The sequence below is a fragment of the Phycodurus eques genome, chromosome 9 (genome assembly GCF_024500275.1).
Source record: "Phycodurus eques isolate BA_2022a chromosome 9, UOR_Pequ_1.1, whole genome shotgun sequence".
NCBI lineage: Eukaryota > Metazoa > Chordata > Actinopteri > Syngnathiformes > Syngnathidae > Phycodurus > Phycodurus eques.
The window spans coordinates 12797536-12820351 of NC_084533.1; the positions used below are offsets into that span (position 1 = coordinate 12797536).

At 42.2% G+C, this 22816-nt stretch overlaps 1 protein-coding gene across 4 annotated transcripts in view; it reads left to right on the top strand.

Moving 5' to 3' along the window:
• Nucleotides 1-900: 900 nt before the first annotated feature.
• The window catches only part of kdm3b (lysine (K)-specific demethylase 3B), a 30381-nt gene continuing 8465 nt past the window's right edge, over nucleotides 901-22816 (top strand). The window contains exons 1-20 of one of the 4 annotated variants that reach the window (XM_061685264.1): nucleotides 902-1410; nucleotides 4684-4839; nucleotides 6580-6693; nucleotides 8152-8257; nucleotides 8502-8626; nucleotides 8721-8780; nucleotides 14553-14925; nucleotides 15025-15248; nucleotides 16160-17366; nucleotides 17444-17660; nucleotides 17760-17974; nucleotides 19976-20128; nucleotides 20276-20383; nucleotides 20469-20596; nucleotides 20678-20978; nucleotides 21070-21323; nucleotides 21537-21809; nucleotides 21925-22096; nucleotides 22196-22286; nucleotides 22408-22538. In XM_061685264.1, coding sequence (XP_061541248.1) covers nucleotides 1204-1410; nucleotides 4684-4839; nucleotides 6580-6693; nucleotides 8152-8257; nucleotides 8502-8626; nucleotides 8721-8780; nucleotides 14553-14925; nucleotides 15025-15248; nucleotides 16160-17366; nucleotides 17444-17660; nucleotides 17760-17974; nucleotides 19976-20128; nucleotides 20276-20383; nucleotides 20469-20596; nucleotides 20678-20978; nucleotides 21070-21323; nucleotides 21537-21809; nucleotides 21925-22096; nucleotides 22196-22286; nucleotides 22408-22538 — 4615 coding nt within the window. In that variant the 5' untranslated portion in view covers nucleotides 902-1203. Of the gene's footprint in view, nucleotides 1411-4683; nucleotides 4840-6579; nucleotides 6694-8151; nucleotides 8258-8501; nucleotides 8627-8720; nucleotides 8781-14552; nucleotides 15249-16159; nucleotides 17367-17443; nucleotides 17661-17759; nucleotides 17975-19975; nucleotides 20129-20275; nucleotides 20384-20468; nucleotides 20597-20677; nucleotides 20979-21069; nucleotides 21324-21536; nucleotides 21810-21924; nucleotides 22097-22195; nucleotides 22287-22407; nucleotides 22539-22816 lie in introns of all 4 variants that reach the window. The other 3 variants (XM_061685263.1, XM_061685260.1, XM_061685262.1) reach the window with 3 other exon arrangements.

Sequence of the window (22816 nt, forward strand, 5' to 3'; positions counted from 1 at the left end):
TCTGTGGTCCTGTGAGGATGAATTTGATTGACCCCTGGCATTTTTACTTGTTTCATTGTAAGGTTATTCTTTGTGTTTGTTGTGTATACAATATGTACATATTACACTGTATAATTGACTTCATCGTACTTGTATTGTTAAATAAAGATATATTTTTTCAAAGTAAGGACACATTTGAAATATGATCGGTTACAGAATCAGTCCCGTTGCTAATCTAGTCTAATTTAAGTTTCAATTGGCCAGCACTACTGATTTTGAAGGCCCTGGGTAAATTAGACAGCACATCGAGGCCCAAACCTGATTGGACCCAAAATATATCACCTAAATATATATTTCCACCTAAACAGAGAAATGCTCCGAAATGAAGGTAATCGACTACTGGGGGGAAATATTCGAGTTGAAACTATTCGAGTTGAGGTCAGTGGTTCTGGTAGTGCTTAGGTCAGCAGAATAAATACATTGATTGCACTTCTGTTTAAAACAGTTGAACTAGGTGAAGTATTGTGTTTGTATAAAGATCAGAGAAGGGCGTGTGTTCGACGTTGCATTAACGTCGTAGTGTGTGTGTGTGTGAGACGCTGATCTCCTTATTCATGAAAGAAAGTGGACTTTTATTGTTGTGGTTTTAGTTAGCAGTGGCACGGAAATGCATTGATTGCATTGCCGTTTACTGGGTGAAATGTGTTTATCTGAAGATCAGAGAAGCGCGAGTGTTGAACGTTTCGTTCAACTTATTATGTGTGTGACGCCGATCTCCTTCATCACATCAAGAAACGAGGAAGAACTGCGGGCGAGGTTTTGTTGTCCCTGCAACTAGCCACCCTTCCGCAGTGGTACGGAGTGTAATTTGGAGTTTAGCCACTAGAGGTCGCTGCTCGCCCAGACATGATCCGTGTGTCCGCAGTGCTGCTTGCCTACGAGGAGTGCGTTTGATTGTTGCAGGGCTCAATGGCGGACGTAGTAGGGTAGTCGCGTACATCACCGAGGACAATAATAATCTCAGTCGTTGTCAATTCCCTGTCGCCGTCCGGTACGCCGCTCGATTTCCAGTTTGCGGTGTATTTAGCGGCACAATTTGCGGCGGCTATAGGCTATCCCCCCCCTCCCTTGTTCGTCTTTTCGCACTTTCGAGTTCGCATCCGAGCGAGGAAGTTAACACCGTTCATGCTGGCTCGATAGAGGCAGCTAGTTTGCGGGCGAAACATGGGGGAGTCTCTTGAATTGATTGGAAAACGTCTACTCTTGCTCCTCGGCGACGGAGGGACTGCCAACGGATCCGAGTCGGAGCAGACGCCGCGAGCCCGGGACTGGCTGCGGGGGACGGTGCGGGCAGTGAGCGTCATTGGCCTGGGCGTCCCGGAGGCTAGCGGAGGAGAGGCGACAACAACAACTCCTGCTGCGGGACTGACGGTCGGTGTTTACATACGGTGTGCTGTCGCGCAGTGTACCGAAATAACAACCAGCGAAGTCTTAATATCTCACAGTTGTTGTTTTGTTTTCTCACCCGATTTGCGCTTGCGTTAATGCGGCTACATCTGTTGACACAGCAGCAGCTTTGCTATGTCCGACCAACGAGCTTGCTAACGTCACAGGCAGTCGGCTGAAGCCAAACTCGAGACCGAGGATTCTCCGGCCTTCGCATTGTTCGCTTTCTACCATATTAACGCGTGTCAACCACCTTCTGAAATATTACTAAAAGTCTCCAGCACCCAAAAAGAAATATCTTTACTCGGATTAAATGTTTGCAAAAGAAAGACTATTAGATTGTTTGTGCTCTCCTTCTGCAATGACAAGTAACATTAGCTTCTAGCTTGCCAGCTGTATTTAGTCTACTTAGCGGCCTTATAAGTTGCGAAACACTTCATTTAAGGTCGTTGTTTACCAGCGACGACAGTGTTTTCAATCAACATTTCAAGCATTGGAATGGATTTGGCAAAGATGGTCATTCTGCGCTGTGTAAGGCTGCCTAAGAAACACGTTGAGGTGGATGAAGGTGGGTGACCTACATAAATGAAACCAATTAGGTAGTTGAAGAAAACCTTCCCCAAGATAATACTTTTTTAAAATCTATGGCAGAGCCTTCGTCGATGCTGTAAATTATTTTGAACGCTGAGATGTTACTTCCCAATATACATTACTCCATCAAACATATGCAACCTATTAGAGCTATAATTAGTTGATTTATCGAAAACTAATCGATCATCAAATTAATTAACTATTTTGATAATGGATTAAGCGCTTGCAGCCATAGTTTAATTTATAATTGTCCAAATCCTCTGATTTCAGCCTCTCAACAGTAAATATTCTGAGATTTCTGTATTCCTACATGAAAGAAGACATTGAAAACATTTGCTTTTACTTTGGAAAACAATGATGAACATTTTTGCCATTTTCTGTTATGGCCCAAACCAGTAACTGAATCCTACTCAATTTATGGAAATAAAAGTCATCTTAATCTATTGTAAAAATAATTGTTATTTGCAGCTGTCTCAACAATGTTGGTAAAACATCACTCCCTCTTGTGATATTGCCTAATTTTTATTTAGTTTGTTTAAGCATAAAACAATACCAAATAAATGGCAATAATCAGATCATAAACACTAATCAGGAAAAAAATATTTTGTAATGAACTTGAAATACATTTTATGCAATTATTTGATTAATCGATGGAATAATTGATAGAATAATGGATTCTAAAAATATTTGATAGTGACAGCCCTACATCCAATATAGCGAGGAGTTTCTTTATTGAGTTCTTATTTGTATTTCTTGTAAATTTATTTTGGCCACTGCAGTCAACAGACCTCAGCTGATGCTTCATTCCAGTGGATTTCTTTAGGGTTGTTGTGTTACACTATATTCAAGGAAATCACTGTTGTGTTAAGTCATAAGACAAACGTGCTAAGAAATTGAAAACCTCTTTGTCAAAAGTGTGGTAAGTGCATTAGGACTATCCTGTGGAACTTGGTTTTATGTCAAAAGTGGGGGTTTCCAGCAAAGATTTATCACAGCTCAATTCACCATTGTACATTGATTGTAAGGTTTTTTTTTTATCACAGTACTTCTCTTTACTATCACGAGTAAAGTTTTGCATGGATACAAATACAAAAATTGTTCATGTATTGTTTTTATCCGCAGCATTATACTTATTTGGAAAAATGTAAAACATACACTATATTGCCAAAAGTATTGGCTTACATGCATTGACTCACACATGTTTTAAGTGTTATTCCAATCTAAATCCATATGGTTTAATATGATGTTAGTGTACCCTTTGCAGCCGTAAAAGCATGAACTCTTGGGGGAAGACTTTGTCACAAAGCTCAAAATTGAGCTCAAGTGCGTCATGTTTCAACTGATCATCCTTGAGTGGTTCCTACAGCTTAGTTGGAGACCACCTGTGGTAAATTCAGTTGATTGGACATGATTTGGACAGGCACACACCTGTCTATTTAACGTCTCAGAGGTGACAGTGAATGTCAGAGCACAAACCAAGCATGAAGTCAAAGGAATTGTCTGTAGACCTCTGAGACAGGATTGTCTCAAGGGACAAATCTGGGGAAGGGTACAGAAACATTTCTGCCGCTTTAAAGGTTCCAATGAGCACAGTGGCCTCCACCACCGCTAAATGGAAGACGTTCCGAACCACCTGGAGTCTGCAGGCACCGCTCATCACCTGACCAATACCATCCCTAAAGTGAAGCACGGTGGTGGCAGCATCATACTGTGGAAAGGTTTTTCAGAGGCAGGAACTGGGAGACGAGTCAGGAGTGAGGGCAAGTTGAATGCAGCAAGGGACAGAGATGTCCTGGATGAAAATCTGCTCCAGAGTGCTCAGGACCTCAGACGGGGGCGAAGATGTACCTTCCAACAGGACAATGACCCTAAGCACACAGCCAAGACAATGAAGGAGAGGCTTCAGGACAGCTCTGTGAATGTCCTTGAGTGGCCCAGCCAGATCCCAGCTTTGAATTTGAGCCAACATCACTGGAGAGTTGTGAAAATGGCTGTGCACTGACAGTCTCCCTCAAACCTGATGGAGCTTGAAAGGTACTGCAAAGAGGAATGGGCGGAACTGCCCAAAGAGAGGTGTGCTAAGAGAGAGAGGTGTATGGCGTCATATTAAAAAATACTTGAGGCTTCCAAAGGTGCATCAACAAAGTATTGAGCAAAGTCTTATACTTACGTACATGTGATGTCTTAGTATTTTATTTTTAATAAATTTGCAAAAATATTGAATAAAGTTTTTTCTCATTGTCATTATGGGGTGTTGTGTGTAGAATTTTGAATTTATTCCATTTTGAGATGAGGCTGTAACATAGCAAAATGTGGAAAAAGTGAAACTCTGTGAATACTTTCCGGATGCACTGTATTTAATGACAGCAAGTACGGCGGTAACTGAGTGTGCCTTCTTGAGCCGCATGACATTTCTAAGCCCCTCAAAGTCTTTCATTGTGTGCCGTTTGTAACCTTGTAAACCTTGTTAAGGCTGTAGAGGTTACAATGTGAGCACGCCAGTGTATAAAGTAATATTTAATGTCAAGGCTCTTAGATCTTCAAAATGAATGCACATCATTTGCTGAAACCACATTTTGGCTAAAACCCTAGTGAAGGTAACGGGTACGGAAAATTGATGGATTTGACTTGCATTGTGGGTAACTGATGGATAGTTTTCACCTGCAGGTATTTGTGGAGTTTGAGAATGCTTCGCAGCGGTGTTCGTGGGTGCAGGTGTACGATGAAGCTGTTAAGGCTCTGTTGGTGGAAGATTCAATTGTTTGGGCCAATAGGAGTGCTGCTACTGTGACTTCTGGATCAACCACAGCCTGGCCTGCTCTGGTGAGTGTCAGGTTTTGTTCACACTTGTAGATGGGTAAACTGTTTCAACCAAAGTTACAAAGCTACAGTACACATTCAGTATTTACTTCCGTCCGCTTAGCTTTCATGTCAGGGTTTCCCGATCCGATCTTTTAGATCGAATATTGCTCCATTATCAGCAAAAAAAACGAGTATCGGATCGGACTGGATCTAAAATCACAAATTTTTACAACTCCAAGCAGTCCATTCCATGCTCTGATCCAGCACTTCTATCCACCAGCGTCCGGAAGGCATGCAGAGCCCACGTGATCACAAATACTGGTTGCTAAGGTGTTAACATAGTAGTAAGGCATGCAGAGCCCACGTGATCACAAATACTGGTTGCTAAGGTGTTAACATAGTAGTAAGGAGTAATAGAGAATGTTGCTTGCTTCAAGTCATTTATTGACACTCCACTTGAAGTTGACTGTAAAAAGAAGTTTTTATCGCTAGCTCAAAGCTAACACACAATGAACAAAAAACACCATTGACGAGCTAACGAAAAGTGAGCATCAAAGGCTAAACGCATACAAATATGCAATATAACAACACACTCAGGCATATATTCTTCAAACTCTGAGAAATTAGTTATATTAACAAAATTCGATCATGACTTCTACTTTCTTTGTTAATGCACGTCTCTTGTTGTGTGCATTGCAGCATATGTGGAGAAACCGCATTTTGTTCCCACCATATACTGACAGTAAGAAAATAACAATTGAGCTTGAATTGTTATTTTGCGATTAAAAAGTATAATTTGTAGTATTTATTGAGGTTATTTTCCATAGTTTTCTAATTATTTTTTTATTTAATCTATTCAATTGCAGAATATACTTGTTTAAGTTAAGCAGTGGTTATGTTGGAATCTAAATACATATTTTTTGTTATTGGTTTTATTGCTTGTTTTCAGGATTTTGTAACATAGTTTTTGATCCAATCTTAAAACATGCATTGTAGGTTAATTGAAGACTGTAAATTGCCCATAGGTGTGAATGTGAGTGCAAAAGGTTGTTTATACGTGCCCTGCGATTGGCTGGCAACTAGTTCAGGTTGTACCCTGCCTCTCGCCCGAAGATAGCTGGGATAGGCTCCAGCATGCCCACGACCCTAGTGAGGATAAGCGGTACGGAATATGGATGGATAATGCTTGTAACACAAGGCATTTTAGTGATATGGTAGCTCAGTCTGGCTATGGCACTATGACAGTCTGACACTATGAAGAAAAACATGGAGTCAAGTGGATCTACACACAGGGATCTGTGTCACCTCTGTGTTAACTACAAAATAAAGTGAGTAAAAAGAAATACAAGACTGCTTCTTGAGATTACCACAAGTTATAAACTAAAACTCTTGAGAGGACATCAGAAGTTATACTTTATGACACCATCGATGACTACTTATTCTTGCCCAAAGTGCCATGCCGCTGCTGCTTTGTGATAGTAGCACGGCTGGTTTGGTCAGAGCTGAGCAGGGAGGAGCATAGCGGCGACATGCGGTGTCTGTATCGATGCGTCCCTAATTTGAAACTTTGACTTAATAAATTTGTCGTTTTATAAAATGTTTTTTTGTTGATGTATATTGTTATTGGCTTCTGCTGCAATGGCACCCTAAACAAGGGTTTCCCTGATTTGAATTAGATTATGCGTTTTTCCACTTACAGTTTGCTTTGTCAAGTTTAATGCAAAAATCAATGGTATACTTTGTTTTTTTTTTCTTCCACAGGCTTTCCATTCAATAGTGGACAGAGTGGGTTTAGGATCTGTGCTTCCGGTGCAGTATTTTGGAACCAACAGTCTTGAGTTCCTACCTGACAAAAAGTCTATCCACCGGTTTGAGGTGTGTATGTTAGTTTGACTTTTATTATTTGTCTTTCCCCAATTTTAAATGATGATATCAAACATGACAGAAAATGTTAGGACTAAACAATAAAAATTAGGCTTTACATGGATTTTTGTGGCCGTTCACCGATCGGCGAGTTTAAAAAAAAAAATAATAATAAATAAAAAAGAATACCCGATCACAAGATGGACCAATGTCTTTTTAAATGACTTTTTCATTTACTGTATATACTTGTATACTGAGTATTCATTCTCTAGTCCAGTGATTCCCAACCAGTGTGCCGTGGCACATTAGTCTGCCACATTAGTCTGCCATGAGCAATCTTTAGGGGTGCCATGGGAAATTATCAAATTTTACTTAACTGCTCAAAAAATTATTCATTTACAAGAAATGTATCTTTGTTCCTCTATTTATACCAGTGAGGCATAATGACAGACAGAAAAAAGAAATGCTCTTCTATTAAATGGCAGGAAGTATATACAGTAATTACTGTGCATCTACTTTTTGTGACATTTTTGTTGGTTTGCTGTGAGATTATCCAATTGTAAAATATGTGCCTTCACTAAGGGTGAAGGCACATATAAGGGTTGGAAATCACTTGTCAGGTCATGTATTCTATTCAGTGAGGTCAAACCAACATGACAGAAATAATGAGAGCTAACTTACTGTAGTTGAATTACTATATTCTAATTAAATTACTTCATGCACACCGAAACTTTCGAGCATGATTCAACAGAATGCCAGCATGTTTACGCACGTTAGTGCCGTTAGTGCTAGCATTAGCTTGCTAGGCTACATAACGCTTTGTTGCCTGTTTGCGAGCCGTATCGTATTAAAAGTACGCGAACATATCTCAAGCAAGCCTTAAATGAACGTAATCTCCCGAGCACCAGTGACAACATTTCCCCCCATTTTGTTCTTATAATACACGCGTCGCGATGTCGTCGCCAGGCTAACGAGTGTATTTGCCTTTGAGTTGAATACAAGATTTTATTGCAGTAGTCTGACATAGTGCAATCGTGAATTTGTCTTGTAGTCTGATCCACGCATTAGATGTTGTCTGTCTCAGACGTGTTGTCTGTCCCACACCACAGACATGTTTTTTTAAATAACTTTATTGGTTGCAAGATATTTACAGTATTACGTCCAAAGATATGTGACAAGGCTAAAAATAAACTAGCTTTTGAATTCAAATATACTGTATACAATGGCGACGCGGAGTAAATGTCTTTTGCGGAGCCGATCAATGACGTCATCGATCGGATCTGCAAATTATGACATTAAAGCCGAACAGCATAAAAAGCTAATTATCGGCCGATACCCATCAGGCCGATCAGTAAAGTCTAATAATGATATTTGAAATAAATTGGCGCAAAAATCTAAACTGTATTTGTGGATGTTGTGTCTGTTAGAAGCAATAGAGCATTGAGAACAATGTTTTGTGTTCTCTTGCAGGTTGAGAAAGACATAAGGCATCCACTGCTGTTGGAGCAACCCTCTGTGCAGACTGCCATCTCCAGCTGGCGAAGTGATTTTGAACTGCAGGAGATTCTCAGGAAGGGTAAGAAGTGTTCAAACGTCAATCCCACTCCTATGTGTTCTCGCTTTTATTCCTTGCGAAATTGTGTTGAAGGTTTGGGTGTATTTGGATTGAATTGTATTGTATTTTTAATACTAAGTCCACCTTAAATATGGCTTCATAAGGCATTCACTATCCAGATCCACTTTTCTCCATAAAGACCTGATAGGGTTTGAATGTGAACCCTTACTTTTTTTTTTTTTTTTTTTTTTTTTTCCCCCCACAGGCTCGTACACAATTCAAGGACGAAGGGTATGTGTGTACCAGCCAGAGCTTGAGGAATGCTGGGCTCTGGGACTTGTCTCACAACACGACTTGATCTCACACATAATGGAGATTATGTTGGATAAGGTGATTGTTTTAGTTGACAATTGACTTGTATAATAATTGAGAGAGAGAGAGTGGGTAAATCATGATTTATTAACACTGCACTTTTATGCTATAGAATGAAGAAAAGCAGCTGGTGGACCCCCGCGTCATACATGTCATGCTGGGGGACGAAGAGGTAAGGCTTTATAAATTTTCCCTTACATATACAGTCATGTGGGGGGAACAAAAAATTACAGTGGACTTGTTTCTTCAATTTCTTCATTTTAATGCCTGGTGCTACGAAAGGTATATTACCTGAAGAATACAATGGACACAACAGAAATGCAGCTGATTCAATAATACTTGTCCTATTTGACATGTTTCAAGGTCAGATATGAAAAAATTCCTCTAGATACCTCTAGAACCCCGTTACAAACTATAACTGACATTTCGAGGTGATTATGTAGCAGATATGCAGCAGTTTAATCGATAAAAGCAACTTAGAATGTATCGTCTGTGTTATAAATCTCACGACTGTCCATCTTTGGCTATCTTTGACTGTGATTTAACGGGAGCCATTCCCTATGTTCATTCGGCATTGGCACACACATACACACACAGACGTCTTTGTGCAGTTTATTCGTGTATTTTTCTGTTTCACAATGTTTTATTGTGAGGCAGCTGGTTCTACTAATGTTGTGGGGAGTCAAGAGCTTCTTTAGCTATCCAAGTGATGAAGCAATACATGACCAGTGGATCCGGAAGTCAATTGGCAGGTGGGGGGTAGCTGGATATTTGTGGCTGCCGAGCAAGCGTGCGTACGTAATATTTGAACCGGTGTGTTTTCGGAAACATTTAGCAGACAGTATTTGATACATGGACATAGTTCGACCCAGGCTGAAACCAGCTGCGGTGCCAACAATTTTGCCTTCAGCAGTTGGGTCGCCCCATGATTCATGTGAGAAGCGATGCTGGAAGGCGGTGAGGACTTCTTTGCATGTGCTATGACTCTACGATTGGTGGTGGTTATGCACTAAACGGTACAAATTGATTCAAGTAATTTGGAGTAAGTTTATACCAGATCGAAACCTTGTTTACATTTCATGTACTGGTGACTGTGAAAGACACTGGGTTTTGCACTAGTAATGACTGCTGGAGCAAATATATACAGTATTTATATACATACACATACCCTTCTGTATTTCCAATGTGTTCTGCGCGATATTGTGTTGTGCCTTCCCCAGCGTCCTCCGTCGCATCGACCCAGTAGGGACCACTTTCAGTTCCTGTTGTGCAGCTGTTAAATAGCCGCTCGTGTAAGTCAAACTGGCTCTGAACTCCTGATCGGCTCAAACGTAGGGTTTGACGACAAGTCTAGAAATCCTCTTCCTCCCATTCCAAAACTTTTCATAAAACAGTTATGTTTTAGACAGTGACAAAAGACCTCAATTGAACTGTAGTCATCTGGAGACACTGGTAGATATAACTGTGTCTCTTCTACATGGGTATGACAGTCAAAATTAAAGTTCTGAAGAGTTTGACCCAAGGGTAGCATATACAGGCTGAACAGGAGGGGTCCAAGAACTGACCCTTGAGGGACACCGTAGGTCATTACCATTTGGTAAGATTGAACCACCATGTTTCCAACCTGTTCAGCAGTATATTATGACCTACCGTATCAAAAGCCGCACTGAGATCCAACAAGACCAGAATTAACACCTTTCCCGAGTCAGTAGTCAACCTTACATCATTTAGCACTTGATAAAAGCAGATTCTGTACTGTGATGAGTTCGGAAACCTGATTTGAAATTTGTCAAAAAGTCAATTTAAGTTCAAGAAATTGCTGAGTTGAGTAAAATAACTTTCTCCACATTCTTAGGCTATGAAAGGGGAGATTTCAGATGAGTTTATAGCTTGTGAGGATGTACAGCAGGTTAGGATGATTAAGGATAGAGATGGAAATGTGTTTTCTGGTGCCAGTAGTGTGCTGGATAGATGGAAATAATGCTTTGAGGACTTGATGAATGAGGAAAATGAGAGAGAAGGAAGAGTAGAAGAGGAAAGTGTGGTGGACCAGCAAGTGGCAATGATTAGTAAGGGCGAAGTTAGAAAGGCACTAAAGAGGATGAAAAATGAAAAGACAGTTGGTCCTGGTGACATAGCTGTGGAGGTATGGAGCCATCTCGGTCAGGTAGCTGTGGAGTTTTTGATCAGCTTGTTCAACAGAATTCTAGTGGGTAAGAAGATGGCTGAGGAAAAGTGTGTTGGTGCCCATTTTTAAGAACGATGGTGATTTACAGAACTGTGGGAACTTTCGACGAATAAAGTTGATGAGCCACACAATGAAATTATGGGAAAGAGTAGTGGAGGCTAGACTCAGGACAGTTGTGAGTATTTGCGATCAACAATATGTTTTCATGCCTAGAAAGAGCACCACAGATGCATTGTTTGCCTTGAGGGTGTTGATGGGAAAAGTACAGAGAAGGTCAGAAAGAGCTACATTGTGTCTTTGTAAATCTAGAGAAAGCCTATGATAAAGTACCCAGAGAGAAACTGTAATACTGCATGCGGAGGTCTGGAGTGGCAGAGAAGTATGTTAGAATAATACTGGACATGTATGAGGGCAGCAGAACAGTGGTGAGGTGTGCTGTAGGTGTGACAGAGGAATTTAAGGTGGAGGTGGGACTGCATCAGGAATCAGCCCCAAGCCCATTCCTGTTTGCAGTGGTGATGGAAAAGCTGACAGATGAGGTTAGACTGGAATCCCCATGGACTATGATTTTTGCAGATGTCATTGTAATCTGCAGTGAAAGCAGGGAGCAGGTGGAGGAAGAGTTAGAAAGGTGGAGGCAGCCACTGGAAAGGAGTGGGATGAAGATTAGCTGAAGTAAAACAGAATATATGTGCATGAATGAGAGGGGCGAAGAGATAGCGAGGGGGGAGACTTTAAATACTTGTGGTCAACAGTCCAGAGCAATGGAAAGTGTGGTAAGGAAGCGGGTCCAAGCAGGTTGGAACGGGTGGAGGAAGGTGTCAGGTGTGTTATGAGACAAAAGCGTCTCTGCTCGGATGAAGGGCAAAGTTTACAAGACAGTGGTGAGGCCAGCCATGATGTATGGATTAGAGACAGTGGGACTGAAGAGACAACAGGAAGCAGAGGTGAAGGTGTCAGAAATTAAGATGTTGAGGTTTTCTCTGGGAGTGACCAGGTTGGATTGGATTAGAAATGAACTCATCAGAGGGAGAGCAAAGGTTAGATATTTTGGAGACAGTTAGAGAGAGCAGACTTCGTTGGTTTGAATGCCTCCAGAGGAGAGAGAGTGAGTATATTGGTAGAAGGATGATGAGGATGGAGCTGCCAGGCAAGAAGAGAGCGAGAGGATGACCAAAGAGAAGGTTGATGGATGTAGTGAGGGAGGACAATGAGGGCAGTTGGTGTTAGAGAGGAGGTTGGATAGGAGATAGGCTTACTCGGAAAAGAATGACACGCTGTTGCGACCCCAAATGGGACAAGCCGAAAGGAAAAGCAAGACAACCATGTACATTTTTAAAAATAATTTGTATTTTTAATTTTTTTATTTTATTTTATTATTATTATTTTCTTTGCACCTGGGCCTGTACACTTTTTATCTACGCAGATTCTCATGTCTAGACTACTGACACACCCACTGCATGTAACCTGGGAATAAATGCAGAAACACCAAAGTGCTGGGATTCATTGACATCGTAGGCTGCATTGCAATCCTGGAATGTGTACTTTTTCTTGTGAATGTCATCTAAATCCCTGAAAAAGATTTAGCACATTCATAATTTGAAAATACCTTATGTAGCGGGTGTGTCGTCGGCCAGTCGGGATGTGTGGACCACTCTGGCTACACACTTTGAAGGAGAGCATTTTTCAAATTCAGTATGAAATCTTTCAAATTAAAGTAATTTATGTTTGGAGGTCGATCAATAAAAAAGGGGACTTGTCTGCCGCGCTAGATCAGTGGTCCCCAGCCTATTTTGCACCACAGACCAGTTTTACTCATGCATTTTGATGGACCGGTATACATGCAAATAGAAACAAATGATTAAATATGCAACTCACGATTGAACCATTACAATGACTGTAGTTGCTGTAATTAGTGGGTGCCTTGTGCTTGTTCTCTTTTAACAAGCTCGTCTGATCTTACAAAAATAAAAATACAAAAAAAACTCCAAAGGCTTGTCTTCTGATGCCGTTTGAAGCAGAAATTGCCCCTTTTAGGTGAGCATCGGAAACAAACGCACCGCTAGTCTCCACCAGTAAATTTCACAACTAAAATGCTGTACTCTCTCTTTGATCAACTCATTAAAATATTTTTGTTCAGTCTCTCTGTGTACAGTCGTTGGGGAGGCGTCCTCTACAGTAGATTGTTGAATTCATAAGCACCGGTTTGGGGGTGATTGGTCTGTCTGGAAAGCTGAGCGTTCATGTCAATATAGGTGTATGTAAAAATAAATACTTTGTGACAACAGCAGTTTAAATACAGTTAATAGCTTTCTGGGAGTGTAATTTACAATATTATTTGTACATGTGGCGTACACTGTATCTGCATCCAAACTTGAAGTGCAATATGATGTTGCACCTTTCCGGGCGCTTGACTGACTACATCCTCTAAAATGCATGCGAGCAAATGTGCTGAAGCTGACAGGAGAATACTTTAAAAGCCAGACTTGACAGGAAACGCCCACATTTTGGAGCAACCCTCCTCCCAGAGTGCGTATCTGGCATGAAGCTACATACAGTGCTGTGAAAAAGTATTAGCCCCCTCCTCAAATTCTTATATTTTGCGTAGTTTCCCCACTTTAATGTTAAGCTCGTCAAACAAATGTAAATATCAGACAAATCTAACCCAGGTGAACTTTAAATGGTAATTTCATGTATTAAGGAAAGAAAAGTAAAGTTACCTGGGCCTGTGTGAAAAATAATGACCCCTCTTGTTAAATAATGAGTTAATTGTGGCTAATCACAATTTTTGGTTAATATTCACTAATCACACCCAAGACTGATTACCTCCAGACCTGTACAATCAAGAAATGGTGTGTGTACAATTTTTAGGAATAAAGAATTTATTTCATTTTGGGAAGTGGCTGTAACAACAATATGTGGAAAAAGTGAAATTAAGTGTGGAAAAGTAAAATTAAGTGAAAATACTTTCCGGATGCACAGTAAAGGCTCGTCTTACATTTGCAAAAAAGCATCTTAATGATTACCAAGACATTTGGGAAATTATTATATGGACTGATGAGATGAAAGTTGAACTTTTCGGAAGGTGTCACTCGTTCCCTTCCCTTCGTCTCGAGAACAGACGTTCCGGTTCTCCCGGAATTCTTCAAATTAAAAAATTTCGGTTCCCAGTTTCGATGCCTAGTCCTCCGGCCCCGAATAAGAAGTGGCAAAAACCAACGAAGAAGCGACGAAATCCAACGAAGAACACACACGAAGATTTTTCTATCAAATGACGCGACGCTGAGCCTCAGACATCTTTTGCATTGACGCGACGCTTGGCGTCATGTCAAAACGTGTTGACACAGTGAATGGGAAACACGAGGGCATCAGACGCTTTGCCAAGTGCAGTTTGAAAAGGCCTTTACACATATGGGAGAATATGGCCCAGTAATGGTTGGAATTGCCTCAAAATATTATAACTACTACAATATCATCACAATATTTTGCTTGTAATGATGGGTCGCTTTAATGCACAGTATTACATTGGGCTTCCCATCACATTAAGTTCAAATCATGAAAATGTGCACATCCGCACACACAGTATTTCAGTATCTGACTGCCAAATTTGATTTTTGATTTTGGTGTATCGATATTGTGCCTTCAGAGATAAAGTATATCGCAGTAGTGATATTTTGTCCCAAACCTCTTCACATGTTTTACTTTTGAATACTGTTTGATATTTGCATTAAGTAACTTCCAATCATTGTTTTCTAGGTTGGTAAGAATGGCTGGCGAAAGATGGACAGTGAAACATTGAAGGGTGATAATAGTCGCAGACGCAGGACTTCCTCTGAGGAGGAAGACATGAATTTGAAGCGTTTTAAAGGAGCAGCAGATTTGGGAGCTGATGAGGAGAGCTGTGACGATTCCATCAAAAACTTGACGGAAGGGACAGACATGTGGGGAGGAGACTCTGGTGAAAGAGTCAGCAGCACAACCAGAAATGGCGGCACATCAGAGGGGAGCTTTCTTCAGGGTAAAGTGTCATCCCCCGGCAATTCATCCGTCCAGATGGATCCGTCAAATGCCACCCAAATGCGTTATTACACCCATGTAAAAGAAAATGGTCGAATGCTCTCCACACAAGGTGCAGCAGATTCGACCACCTCGGTTTCTCTTACCCCTATCCCTCCTCCCCTCAAACCAGCACCCTCTCCCTTCTCTGCCACCGCTTTCCCCTCTCTAGGCCAGATGCCAAGCCTGGTCCCTGGAGCCCCAGTCCTCAAAGCTTCCCCAGCCCCCATGCCAGTCAGAGAAGAGGCCTCCAAATCCTTTTCCAAAACTGCAGCTCTTGTTTCTCCTGGGCCTGTCACCATTTCTTGGTCTTCCTCTGACAGCAGCCCGAGTGTGGCTCTGTCTGGCTCTGGAGGCTTTCCTCCCAAGGCTCCCACTTGGGGAAGTCAGACTGAGGTAAGGCAACCAGAAGTCTTTGTACCTTTTATAGTGTTTGCATGAACATTTTTTTTTTTTTTAAAGGGTCATGAATGCTATTTTGTCTGAAAATTGTAGTTATTCCTGTGCTGAATAGCAATAGCACCTCGGGCTGGGCGATAAAACGGTAAATATATGTATTGCGATAGACGTGATCGACATCAATAGAAAATACGTTTGATAGACTGTTCAATGGGAAAACAAATCAGGAAGAAACCCCCGTATGCCAAACCGCGAGGCAAGAAACTGTCACAAATGTTGCAACTCGAGGGGAGAAGATTGTGGTGGCTGAGCTCTGAGGGGTCGGCCACGAGGCGGCTTGGTTCATCGGCATCTGTCTCGCTGTTTAGCTGCTATGACGGTCCATCAAAAATACTGTCTTAAATTAGGATAAAACGATAAGGATACATATTTCAAAATAACCTTCTGGACAGGCATGAGATGAGGTCGATAGAATTCGATAAATTGCATCCATCCATGTTTTGACAGACAATACGAATAGTCAATAATAATTAATGTGAGTTGCTCCATGCTGAACCAGTCATGTGGTGTGATTCAAACCATACCGAGTTGACGCGGATGGCACATTAGCACCTAGACCCAACAGGTGCTACTATTTGTACTGTTTCAGCCGTATACCTCAGCAGTGGGAGAGCATGGGGGGGGGGGGGGGGGGGGATGTTTTACCTCAAAAGAAACGACGGGAGACACAGCACAAGGCTCAACAGTTGACAAGAAAGGCCAGAAAATGTTGACATTGTGGAGTTCATGTCATTTTATGAAGTCTTACAAGAAACACAGTAGCATACACTGCAAATTATATCGAGTCTATATATCATTGATATCTCTGTCTACCTACTGCATCTACAATGGCTTTTTCTATGTCGCAGGGATCTAAGACTGCATTGGGTTATCGGCTACCATCAACTCTACCTGCTGCTCCTGTATTTGGAGAGGCTACCTCACAGACCAATGGAGCTCCTACTGGTTCTGCAACTTCCAAGGACACTCCCAGACCCTTTGGATTTGGCTTTGGCAGAGATAAGAGTGAGACTCAATCCCAGCAAGACCAAAACTTGTTTTTCCAGTGCATGTCAAAGAATTCAGACTCCAACCCAGGCCTAGCTGGTGCTCAAAGCCAGTCCAAGGATACTAATTACTTTGCTGCAGTGTCAGAAACCCTCAATAAGGAGCCCACAAGCCTTTTCAGGTCTGCTCCAGAAGGGATGAAAAAGCCGTTGCAGACCAAAACGCCTGACATTCATCCAACAGGAAATGGTGTGCTGAGTAACTCTTCACCAGCATTTCCAGGCATGGGTAGTTCTGCTGCGGGAAGGGGCTCTGCCATAGGTGGTTCCACAGCAGCATCTGGATTACAAAATATTTTAAAGAGTTGTAATAATGGTACATTGACAGGGGCTGTGGTGATGTCGTCTAGCTTTAATCCTTCAGAGAGCCATCAGAACCTTTTTCTTCAGGGCTCCAAAGATCCAGCGAATCCATTTTTGGCGTATGGGGACAAAAACATGCATACGTCGTTTGCTGGACTCTCCAGAGTTGAGTCTGACTCTGACAACAAGCCCAATCTTTTCACTATGGCAGAGCCACCTAAGGCCATTCTATCGTCACCTTTCTTAGCGCGCTCATCTGCTGCTTCACCCAGCTCTTCGACCTCTCTAGCACCAACCTCGAGTCAAAGGGCCCAGAATGAAGACGCATTGATAAAAGACGAAAAGGTAGATGCGGAGATGCCATCATCCACTTCAGGCAGCTCTGTTTTTGGTACAGCTGGCCCTGCTAGGGCAGGCAGCTCTGTCTTTTTAACAACTGGCCCCGCTAGAATAGATCAGCTGCCTGTGTCTTTTGACCATAACCTGACTCAGAAGTTTGCCTTGGAGGAAAGAGCACAGTCAACCAAACGTGACTCGGACCTAAGTAGTAACAGTGACCTGTCAGACCTGAGTGAAAATGAGGAGGGGCCAGACAAAGGCCAAGCCCATGGAGAATCATCGCAGTCTGCAAAAGATGGAGCCATGCTGCAGAAAGCTAAAATCCAAGGCGCTTCTAAAAGCCGTCCACGTAATAAGCCTTTCAAAGGTAGCCTTGTTTTAAGAAAGTCAAAAGCATAAAAGTTGATATAATAGTAATCAATTTAACATTACTTTCTTTTCCAGTGGGCCAGTCTGTACTGAAAGACCAGAGCAAAGTGCGCCGTCTTAAGCAGTCTGGTGAGTCCTTCCTCCAGGATGGCTCGTGTATCAACGTGGCCCCTCACTTGCACAAGTGCCGTGAGTGTCGCCTGGAGCGCTACCGTAAATCTCGCAACACAGATGACGATAGTGAGGAAGATGATGATCCAAATGTGGCTTGTCGTTTCTTCCACTTCCGAAGGTACACCATTATAGCAAGTATTTGCTACGTACCTTTGATCATGTTTCATCAATAAGGCAGATAATTTATCATTTTTTTAATCCTTTTTACTGTGACCAGGTTGGCTTTCACCCGTAAGGGTATGTTGCGTGTTGAAGGTTTCCTAAGCCCGCAGCAGAGCGACTCAATGGCAATGGGTCTGTGGCTACCTGCACCCGCTGTACAAGAGGGCCTTGACCTTGATACGTCCAAGTATATCCTGGCCAATGTGGGTGACCAGTTCTGCCAGCTGGTCATGTCCGAGAAGGAGGCCATGATGATGGTGGAACCTCACCGTATGTACAAAGCGATCTATTTATTCTTAGGAAATACAGTATTAAAATTACCGTATTTTCCGGACTATAGAGTGCATCGGAATATAAGCCGCACCCACTAAATTTTTTAGAATTTTTTTTTTTTTTTTTTTTTTAAACATATATTAGCCGTACCAGACTATAAGCCGCGGATATATACGTTGTGAAATTAGATATTTACACAAAGATTTTGTAATTGTTCATTTACATACCTTAATTCTTTCCAAACAGTGCCTGTAACACGGCAGTAAAACGGCTCAAACATAACAGAAAAGTCATTGTTTTTATTCATCATCATCCTGTTCACTGAAACCACTGGAGTCGTTGTCTTCAGTGTCGGAGTTGAAGAGCATCAGAACATCTCCGTCACGCACCATTTCAGTCTCTGTCGGTGTCTCTCTCAATGTAATTTTCATCTCGAGACACAGTTTACCGCTGACATTGTGCTTTTCTCCTCACGTAGCAGTCCAGCCTTTCGAAATCCATTGATCGTAGATTCTTTCAAACTGCTTCACGCTTTTAAGATCCACTGGCCAGACCTCAGAAAAGGGTGATCTTCGCATGCGGCCAGTTTTTGTGAAAGATATCTCGCCGCTGGCCATCCAAGCCTCCCACTCACCTCGGAGTGCCGATTTAAAAGCACGATTCACACTGATTTCCAATGGCTACAAAAACTTTGTTGTACCTCCAGGAATCACAGCTGGAATTGAGTTTGATCTCTGGATGGCTGCTTTCACAGAATCTGTTATATGGGCCCTCATACTGTCCAAAACAAGCAATGCTTTTTTCCGGTGAAAAAATCCTGCCGGACGCAAACTGTAACACTTCAGTCATTCAGCTTTCTATCATCCACCCTTTTTTGTTAACTTTGACTATGCCTTTTGGGAGTTTTTCTTTTGCCATAGTCGTCCGCTTAAAAATCCCCATTGTTGGAAGCTTTTGTCCGGATGCAGTGCAGCTCAAAACACACGTAAAGTGCGTTCTCTCGTGGCCAGTTGTTTTCACCATAATGAATGACGCTCCTGTCTTGTTAACAGTTAGAGGCAGGTCGAACATTCAAAGGCACTTCATCCATATTTATGATGTCGTCTGGTCCGATGGAATTCTCGGCTGTTTTTGTTGCAATGAATTTGTGGAGGTTTTTCTTCGTAGTCTGGAGGGAGTTGCTGACACTCGTCCGCGCCCTATTGGACAGATCTTTTCGTCTCAGGAATCAAAAACACCATGATGGTCCACCTTGAAAACCTTCAATACACATTTTTCTGCCGTTTGTTTTAATTTTTGTATTTATTTTTTTTTAGCTTTCAGTCGGATCTGCATGGTGGATACACCTCGGCCGCCTGCTCTCTGTGTGTTCACCCAGTCCTCAAGAACATTTTCAAGTTCGGGCCATCTGCTCTCATGACCTGAAAGCCTTTGTCGTCTTTTGGCATTGCATCAGTTCTTCAAGCTGCCGTCTCAACGTCTCACCATTGATTCGTTAACCCCAAGCTTACGTGCAGCAGCTCTATTATTTCCCTCCTGAATAGACAGATCGATGGCTTCCAACGTAAAAGCTGCATCATACATTCTTGTACTTTCCATGATGAGGGTGTGAAAAAAAAAAAAAAAGTTTGCGTTCGTGCGTGTCGTGCTGCGTTTTGCGTTGAGTGCGCCAAAAACTAGCGTTGTCTTACATGCTGGAGGCATCTGCGCATGCCCAAACCCTAGTGCATTATGGGAAACGGTCATGTTTTAAGCATTTAGCCTTGCATTACGTTTGAACAACTTTGGCAGTACGTTTAAACAAGTTAGGCCTGTCTTGTTTTTGCACTTATTGCGCCCCCTGACAGCCGTTAGTGAAAAAAATATATTTTAGCCGCATCGTTACATAAGCCACAGGGTTCAGAGCGCAGGAAAAAAGTAGCGGCTTATAGTCTGGAAAATATGGTACTCAAATGTTAATTGACTATCCTGAATTTACGTTACTTTCTGCTTCTTCAGAGAAAGTAGCATGGAAACGTGCTGTGCGAGGTGTGAGGGAAATGTGTGACGTGTGTGAGACCACTTTGTTCAACATCCACTGGGTGTGCCGCAAGTGTGGCTTCGGAGTGTGTCTGGACTGCTATCGGCTTCGCAGGAACAGACCAAGAGATGGTAAGTCGTCATATTTATACTGGTGGGCTTTAATTAGAAGTTCCTCTGTCAGTTTAGGGTTCCCATTATACAGGGTATGTACAATTTAAATCCACCCTAAATACATGTTTTGAGTGTGGTGTTATAACCATATGCTATATATTTTAGACTTAGAAGAGGGTCCAGTGGATGGGGTTTTCTCTTGGTTGAAATGTGCTAAGGGCCAACCACATGAGCCAGAGAACCTCATGCCGACACAGATTATTCCTGGGACAGGTAACAACTTGCTTTTGTAGATAAAGATTGAACTGTAAATTTGATGTCATGAGGTTTGATTGTTAATACTGTTTGTTTCTCTTAGCTCTTTACAACATAGGTGACATGGTGCACTTAGCAAGAGGAAAGTGGGGTATCAAAGCCAATTGCCCCTGTGCCAGTCGACATACTAAGTCCCTAGTCCGCCATAGTGCCCCCAATGGGATTTCACAGGTGCATCATAATGTCATGATTCTCACATAATTATTGTAATTTGTGTTCAATACGTTCTTACAGCTGGTTTGCTTGTCTCAGCAGACAACGCCAAACAGTGTTGGCATTCCCGGAGCTACAGCCTCTGCTGTTGGCACAACTCCAAAGTCAGAAAGCGAAACATCAACTATGAAAACTGAAATCCCACAAACAGCAGTATCATCCAGTGGCGGGGCTGGGGAAAGTATGGGCAGTAATAGTAACTCCACCAGTGGTACAACATCCCTCAGTAACCTTGCACAGTCCTCCGCTAAGGAGTTGCGGACATCAGGAGAGGGAAACAGCTCTGCTCTGCACTGGCTGGCAGACTTGGCCACACAGAAATCCAAGGATGACACAAAAGGTGAGGTGAAAGAGATATAACCTGAACTGTTATTAATTAATTAGTCTTTCAATTTCAAAGTGTTTACATCGCTGTCTTCTTTACCTTTCAGAATCTGGTTCACTTCGCGCCATTATGAATCGGGAAAGTCGGCCTCATTTTGGGCTGGACTCACTCAGTACCCTGTCAAGGCCTTCGGCTTCCAGTCCCAAGCTCTTTAACAGCCTTTTACTAGGCTCCAGCGTGACCCATTCCAAACCTGAAGGTTCCAGTCTCCGGGACCTGCTCAACTCTGGACCTGGAAAGCTTCCCCAAGGACATGGAGAGAGCGGGGTACCATTCCCGTCCATCTTTACCTCCGGAGGCGTATGTGTAAACTCTTCATTTGTGTGCGCGCGTGCGTGGGTGGTGTGGCAGAACTCTTACTGTTTGGTTGCCAACTACTGGTTCACTAAAGAACCTAAAAATTACAGTGCTTTGAAATTGTTAAGGGTTAAACTACTAAAAACACATTACAATTCAAAAGGTATTCTCTGTAAGTGCATTGCTTGTAAACTACTTATAATTTTCTTTACTCAGAGTGACAAGCTGAAGAGCACCCTTCCCAACTTCTTGGACCACATCATCGCCTCAGTTGTGGAGACCAAGAAGGCAGAAGGCCGCCGTACCGGACCCTCTGAGGGAGGTGATCTTGGTGTGTTGGGAGCTCGTAAAGATGGAATAATGGGCCTCAGTGTTTTGGAACCACACACCTCACACTCCTGGCTCTGTGATGGGCGACTCCTTTGCCTCCAGGATCCCAGCAATAGCAACAATTGGAAGATTTTTAGAGAGTGCTGGAAGCAGGGACAAGTAAGAACCACTATTCATGTTCCATATGTTGTTTTTTCTCTCCTTTAGTGTGGAACATTTTTCATTAAAAATGGCTTCACATTATTGAGCTTAATTCCTTTTCCTTCATGCCTAGCCTGTCTTGGTGTCTGGGATACATAAAAGACTGAAATCTGAGTTATGGCGTCCTGAGGCCTTTAGTGAGGAGTTTGGGGACCAGGATGTAGACTTGGTCAATTGCAGAAACTGTGCCATCATTAATGATGTGAAGGTGCGAGACTTTTGGGACGGCTTCCAGATCATCTCCAGTGAGTTCTCCAATACGTTGAACATTTATCTTTTTTTTCTTCCCTTGGACTGCATTGCATGCCTCCAGTCAACATTGATATATTTTTTATAAACTGCAGAGCGACTGAAAGATGGTGAAGGTAACCCAATGGTATTGAAATTAAAGGACTGGCCTCCAGGAGAAGACTTTAGGGATATGATGCCCACACGGTGAGTAAAAAAAAAAAAAAAAAAAAAAAAACAATTCCAAGTCTGCAAATATCGTTTTTTTAACAGAGTTGCGTTTGTTTAGGAATCTATTCACGTGTGTGTCTGTCTTTCTGTCTCACAGGTTTGACGATTTGATGGACAACCTTCCCTTGCCCGAGTACACTAAAAGAGATGGCCGGCTAAACCTTGCGGCCCGTCTGCCTAACTTTTTTGTACGACCAGATCTAGGACCCAAGATGTACAATGCTTATGGTGGGAAGACGTGGCCAAGTTTAATCATTCCACTCTCTTAATTTTTGCTCCATTACAGTGGACTCCTACTATTCATGAGGGATAGAGAATTGACCGCGAATAGCGAAATCAGTGTATAATTGACGGCAATTGTAATGGCATTTGGGGAGGGGGGGGGGATTTTTTCCCATACATTTTTGAATAAGCAGGAATAAACTGTCAATAAGCATTATATGGACTGGTTCCCTCCTAAAAAGAAATAGAAAAATTACAAAAAAATAAAAATTATCTGGAAAAAA